General features: G+C 37.7%; 1 protein-coding gene across 1 annotated transcript; it reads right to left on the bottom strand.

Annotated features, from left to right (window-relative positions):
• Positions 1-438: 438 nt before the first annotated feature.
• Positions 439-6995, bottom strand: LOC114763641 (uncharacterized). Its single transcript, XM_028953411.1, has 12 exons — positions 6884-6995; positions 5743-5892; positions 5491-5655; positions 5045-5194; positions 4793-4957; positions 4347-4496; positions 3396-3560; positions 2950-3099; positions 2235-2384; positions 1534-1683; positions 1376-1446; positions 439-462 (listed from the first exon to the last, which is right to left on the bottom strand). The coding sequence occupies exons 1-12, from the start codon at positions 6993-6995 to the stop codon at positions 439-441; spliced, it is 1602 nt and encodes a 533-aa protein (XP_028809244.1).
• Between the last annotated feature and the right edge of the window lie 399 nt (positions 6996-7394).

Raw genomic sequence — 7394 nt, 5'->3', positions numbered from 1 at the left:
GTAAAACTGATTACGTTTCAGTCATGCAAAATGTAAAAACTGCTGCAATATGTCAAAATGGTAAAAAAGTTGCAGTGATTCGACAAAAGCGAAAAAAAAAAACGTAAATATTTTGCACTGAGTGGCTGAATTTGTGTCACTCAATCGCCAAATCCTGGACGAACTGTTAACAAGATTTCCCAAATGGAATAAAACAATTACGTGTATATGCTGATATTCCCACTGGACTTCCTTCTGTTATATTATCTGCTGCTACGGTGATGACTGTGAATTGGTAATCTACTCCTGGTGTCAAACTAGTGATGGTAATTGACAAGTCTGTGGTACTGAGACTAAGAATTTCAGTTCCATTCTTCCATTTTACTCTGTAGAAGGAACTTTGTCCCAGTGGGCTGCTCCAGGCCAAAGACACTGAAGATGTTGTTATCTCAGTGGTCATCAGATTTCTAACCACATCAGGTTCTATGGAAAAACAGAGAAAACACACCTTTTTACTTCCACTCGCACTATTCACACTTCATACAATGAATCATCAAATCCCCCTCTGTTGCATTGTCTTCTTTTTTACTAAATCATGAACAGTCTCATGATTTTTACTGTTTGATAGACATGTCCATGTTCTGTGCATCTCTTCAAAACGAAAGTGATTGTTTTTGTGATAAACAGCACATGGTGCACACTACAAAATGGTCCTGTGGACTTAAACCATCACCATCAACGTGAGCTACCATGAAAGGAACCTACCTCAGTGGCACCTTGGTGGTTCTCGATTTGAACCTTTTACAGCAAATTGGCTACTTTACCTCCTGCCACCACTGCTAATGATTCAAAGCAAGTTGATATCACTTTTGCTAACTGTCATGATCCGGACCGGCAGGGGTTACTCCGGATCCGGGATCCAGACCGGAGTTTCATGTTCGTCCTGTGTAATGTTCCCTGATCGTGTTCACCTGCTTTCTATTTATATAATTGTATAAAACTATCCTGTTCGTGTCTGTTCGCCATCGGGTCATTGTGCGTGTAGATGTTCCCCTGTCTTGTGAAGTCTGTATTAAACCCCTGTCCTGTGATCGTGCGAATGCTTCCTCCTCCGTTTTTTAGAAATGGTAAATATTGAATATTGATTTTTTTTTATCAAATGCTATTTTTATTTGCAGTTGTTGGCAACCATGCATTCTTCATCTTTTTACAAATTACTTGTATTTCAACTTCAAGAAATTTAACTGCTCCAATGTTCTAATATGCACACAAGTTGACAGGCTTCTCACAACAATGTCTTACCTCCATTTGGCAGACAGAACTGTCCATTTGGTGGAATGGCATTGATGCATCCACATTTGTTCGATGAGATAGCATCACATGTCCCATAAGTTACACAGGTGTTATATGCCCAAGCATACTGGTTCTCACATCTGCACTGAGTTCTAGTGTTGTTTGTGTAGCACACTGTGTAAGGGTAGAAAACAAGGCATTATTGTTGCTGAACACATCCAATAGAAAAAAATTACATAAAAACATGCTTCATATTCTCACCTGTTGTCATGTTAACATCTGTGATGGTGATTTTGTCATCACTGTAGTACAGGTCAGAGAGACTCAGAACATTCCTGAGAGCATTGACGATTTCACCACTTGTACTTGTTAGACCAATGTCTATCACATATTCATACAGCTGAGGAATTTCTATTAGAAAAACAGCAAAATGTAACCAATAAAAACTTGTTTGATTTTTTTGGAACAAGAAAGTGGTCTCAAAGCATATTTCAAAGGGTACAGTAACCTGTATACAAAAGCAATGTACAATAGCGGCCTCTAGAGGCGAGGGAAGGCAAAGACTGTGACAGTTTTCAAGTAAAGACTTGCAAGCTTTTAAATCAGCTTCATTTGACATATTGCATGTATTGTAACTTTCACAAATTTAAAAACTCCAACGTTCTAACATGCAAACAAGTTTACAGGCTTCTCACAACAATGTTTTTACCTCCATTTGGCAGACAGAACTGTCCATTTGGTGGGAATGGCATTGATGCATCCACATTTGTTCGATGAGATTGCATCACATGTCCCATAAGTTACACAGGTGTTATATGCCCAAGCATACTGGTTCTCACATCTGCACTGAGTTCTAGTGTTGTTTGTGTAGCACACTGTGTAATTGTAGAAAACAAGGCATTATTGTTGCTGAACACATCCAATAGAAAAAATTAACATAAAAACATGCTTCATATTCTCACCTGTTGTCATGTTAACATCTGTGATGGTGATTTTGTCATCACTGTAGTACAGGTCAGAGAGACTCAGAACATTCCTGAGAGCATCGACGATTTCACCACTTGTACTTGTTAATACAATGTCTATCACATATTCATACAGCTGAGGAATTTCTATTAGAAAAACAGCAAAATGTAACAAATACAAACTTGTTTGATTTTTTGAAACAAGAAAGTGGTCTAAAAGCATATTTCAAAGGGTACAGTAACCTGTATACAAAAGCAATGTACAATAGCGGCCTCTAGAGACGAAGGAAGGCAAAGACTGTGACAGTTAAAGTGATGAAGTGAGTTTTCAAGTAAAAACTTGCAAGCTTTTAAATCAGCTTCATTTGACATATTGCATGTAGTGTAACCTCCAGAAATTTAAAAACTCCAATGTTCTAACATGCAAACAAGTTGACAGGCTTCTCACAACAATGTCTTACCTCCATTTGGCAGACAGAACTGTCCATTTGGTGGAATGGCATTGATGCATCCACATTTGTTCATTGAGATTGCATCACATGTCCCATAAGTTACACAGGTGTTATATGGCCAAGCATACTGGTTCTCACATCTGCACTGAACTCTAGTGTTGTTTGTGTAGCACACTGCAAAATGTTAGAAAACAAGGCATTCTTGTTGCTGAACACCTCCAATAGAAAAAATTAACATAAAACATGCTTCATATTCTCACCTGTTGTCATGTTAACATCTGTGATGGTGATTTTGTCATCACTGTAGTACAGGTCAGAGAGACTCAGAACATTTCTGAGAGCATCGACGATTTCACCACTTGTACTTGTTAATACAATGTCTATCACATATTCATACAGCTGAGGAATTTCTATTAGAAAAACAGCAAAATGTAACCAATAAAAACTTGTTTGATTTTTTGGAACAAGAAAGTGGTCTCAAAGCATATTTCAAAGGGTACAGTAACCTGTATACAAAAGCAATGTACAATAGCGGCCTCTAGAGGCCAGGGAAGGCAAAGACTGTGACAGTTTTCAAGTAAAGACTTGCAAGCTTTTAAATCAGCTTCATTTGACATATTGCATGTATTGTAACTTTCACAAATTTAAAAACTCCAACGTTCTAACATGCAAACAAGTTTACAGGCTTCTCACAACAATGTTTTACCTCCATTTGGCAGACAGAACTGTCCATTTGGTGGAATGGCATTGATGCATCCACATTTGTTCGATGAGATTGCATCACATGTCCCATAAGTTACACAGGTGTTATATGCCCAAGCATACTGGTTCTCACATCTGCACTGAGTTCTAGTGTTGTTTGTGTAGCACACTGTGTAATTGTAGAAAACAAGGCATTATTGTTGCTGAACACATCCAATAGAAAAAATTAACATAAAAACATGCTTCATATTCTCACCTGTTGTCATGTTAAACATCTGTGATGGTGATTTTGTCATCACTGTAGTACAGGTCAGAGAGACTCAGAACATTCCTGAGAGCATCGACGATTTCACCACTTGTACTTGTTAATACAATGTCTATCACATATTCAATACGCTGAGGAATTTCTATTAGAAAAACAGCAAAATGTAACAAATACAAACTTGTTTGATTTTTTGAAACAAGAAAGTGGTCTAAAAGCATATTTCAAAGGGTACAGTAACCTGTATACAAAAGCAATGTACAATAGCGGCCTCTAGAGACGAAGGAAGGCAAAGACTGTGACAGTTTTCAAGTAAAGACTTGCAAGCTTTTAAATCAGCTTCATTTGAAATATTGCATGTAGTGTAACCTCCAGAAATTTAAAAACTCCAATGTTCTAACATGCAAACCAGTTGACAGGCTTCTCACAACCAATGTCTTACCTCCATTTGGCAGACAGAACTGTCCATTTGGTGGAATGGCATTGATGCATCCACATTTGTTCATTGAGATTGCATCACATGTCCCATAAGTTACACAGGTGTTATATGGCCAAGCATACTGGTTCTCACATCTGCACTGAACTCTAGTGTTGTTTGTGTAGCACACTGCAAAATGTTAGAAAACAAGGCATTCTTGTTGCTGAACACCTCCAATAGAAAAAATTAACATAAAACATGCTTCATATTCTCACCTGTTGTCATGTTAACATCTGTGATGGTGATTTTGTCATCACTGTAGTACAGGTCAGAGAGACTCAGAACATTCCTGAGAGCATCGACGATTTCACCACTTGTACTTGTTAATACAATGTCTATCACATATTCATACAGCTGAGGAATTTCTATTAGAAAAACAGCAAAATGTAACAAATACAAACCTGTTTGATCTTTTGGAACAAGAAAGTGGTCTCAAAGCATATTTCAAGGCATACAGTAACCTGTATACAAAAGCAATGTACAATAGCGGCCTCTAGAGGCGAGGGAAGGCAAAGACTGTGACAGTTTTCAAGTAAAGACTTGCAAGCTTTTAAATCAGCTTCATTTGACATATTGCATGTATTGTAACTTTCACAAATTTTAAAACTCCAATGTTCTAATATGCACACAAGTTTACAGGCTTCTCACAACAATGTCTTACCTCCATTTGGCAGACAGAACTGTCCATTTGGTGGAATGGCATTGATGCATCCACATTTGTTCGATGAGATAGCATCACATGTCCCATAAGTTACACAGGTGTTATATGCCCAAGCATACTGGTTCTCACATCTGCACTGAGTTCTAGTGTTGTTTGTGTAGCACACTGTGTAAGGGTAGAAAACAAGGCATTATTGTTGCTGAACACATCCAATAGAAAAAAATTACATAAAAACATGCTTCATATTCTCACCTGTTGTCATGTTAACATCTGTGATGGTGATTTTGTCATCACTGTAGTACAGGTCAGAGAGACTCAGAACATTCCTGAGAGCATTGACGATTTCACCACTTGTACTTGTTAGACCAATGTCTATCACATATTCATACAGCTGAGGAATTTCTATTAGAAAAACAGCAAAATGTAACCAATAAAAACTTGTTTGATTTTTTGGAACAAGAAAGTGGTCTCAAAGCATATTTCAAAGGGTACAGTAACCTGTATACAAAAGCAATGTACAATAGCGGCCTCTAGAGGCCAGGGAAGGCAAAGACTGTGACAGCTTTCAAGTAAAGACTTGCAAGCTTTTAAATCAGCTTCATTTTACATATTGCATGTATTGTAACTTTCACAAATTTAAAAACTCCAACGTTCTAACATGCAAACAAGTTTACAGGCTTCTCACAACAATGTTTTACCTCCATTTGGCAGACAGAACTGTCCATTTGGTGGAATGGCATTGATGCATCCACATTTGTTCGATGAGATAGCATCACATGTCCCATAAGTTACACAGGTGTTATATGCCCAAGCATACTGGTTCTCACATCTGCACTGAGTTCTAGTGTTGTTTGTGTAGCACACTGTGTAATGGTAGAAAACAAGGCATTCTTGTTGCTGAACACATCCAATAGAAAAAATTAACATAAAAACATGCTTCATATTCTCACCTGTTGTCATGTTAACATCTGTGATGGTGATTTTGTCATCACTGTAGTACAGGTCAGAGAGACTCAGAACATTCCTGAGAGCATCGACGATTTCACCACTTGTACTTGTTAGACCAATGTCTATCACATATTCATACAGCTGAGGAATTTCTATATGGAATGAATAGCAAATTAAAAAATCCAGAACTGCCAAGACTCTATTGAGGTTCCTTTCATCACAAGGTGATGGGTACAAGCAAAGGACAACTGTCATTGCCTGCAATTTTTTTTGTGCAATCACAAAAAAGAATGTCAAATAACACTTATGCCCAGTTTGCACTTTGCATACCAGGAGTTTTTTCTTACCATAGCATTTCCCTTTCACCAATTTAACCAGTTAGATTCTCATAACAGCATATTTTCTGTTATGCCGTTTTGGTTTTGATTTTGATTTTTTCAGTTAATTTAAGGATTTTTAAATTGAGTACATTTGCAACGGATTGTGACCAAAAATGTTGTATTTTTCAGGTAAATCAGTCTGCACAATCCTTTCTTTGTATGTGCCCATTGATGTCTCATTAAAAGATAGTTATTTCCTCACATGTAACTGGGTTTCTGTGAAGATAATATAATAATATTATAATAACAATTCTCACCACTTTGACACAATGTTCCATTTGATGGAAGGCTGTTGATACATTTGCATGTTCCATTGCTGATTTCATCACAGGCTCCATATCTGCTGCAGGCACTTTTTAACCAGAAGTACTGTTTTTCACATCTGCACTGTAGTCCAGCACCGCTTGGGAGGCATACTGAGAAAGGGCCGTGGGTTTAGCAAGAATAAAAGACTAAAAAATGTCATTATTGTATGTAAAAAGACAGTGGTGGCCTAGTGGTTAAGGAAGCGACCCCGTAATCAGAAGTTTGCTGGTTCGAATCCCGATCTGCCAAGGTACCACTGAGGTGCCACTGAGCAAAGCACCGTCCCCACACACTGCTCCCTGGGCGCCTGTCATGGCTGCCCACTGCTCACTCAGGGTGATGGGTTAAATGCAGAGGACAAATTTCACTGTGTGCACTGTGTGCTGTGCTGCTGTGTATCACGTGTGACAATCACTTCACTTTTTTTTACATTATACAAAAAATTACATTAACTCACTTGTGGTAATGTCAACACTTAGAATTTGTGTTGAGTTGTCTTCCAGTGGCAAGCTGATTGAGTTGAGCGAAGACTTGATTTGCTCCAGTGACACATTATTAGGGACATCCATTTCCAACTCAATGATGAAATCAAAGGGAGCGATAGCAGCTGAAAAAAAGATACTAATTTTTTACTCAACCTCTTTGATCAAACAGTAGTGATATTTAGATTAATCATTCTTGCTACCTACTAATCTCTTTTCTGTATATTGTGTGGTGACGTTTCAGAAGTGATTATGGGGGACATCTGAGAAGAGAACAAAAATGTTTGATCTGAGTTAGTCATGAATGTAAAATTAAACATTTTGTCATGAATGTAGTCATGTTTTTTCGTATTAAAAATGTAAAGCGTGGTTTTGTGGTCATAAGTAACTCCTGATCAAAATGTATTTAAGAAAAGCAATTAATTTAAGTGTATCTTACCTGAGATGTCAAACCATTTAAAGCCTGAGATTCCTTGACACATAACA

The sequence above is a fragment of the Denticeps clupeoides genome, chromosome 14 (genome assembly GCF_900700375.1).
Source record: "Denticeps clupeoides chromosome 14, fDenClu1.1, whole genome shotgun sequence".
Lineage (NCBI taxonomy): Eukaryota > Metazoa > Chordata > Actinopteri > Clupeiformes > Denticipitidae > Denticeps > Denticeps clupeoides.
This window is presented reverse-complemented; position numbering and strand designations above follow the sequence as displayed.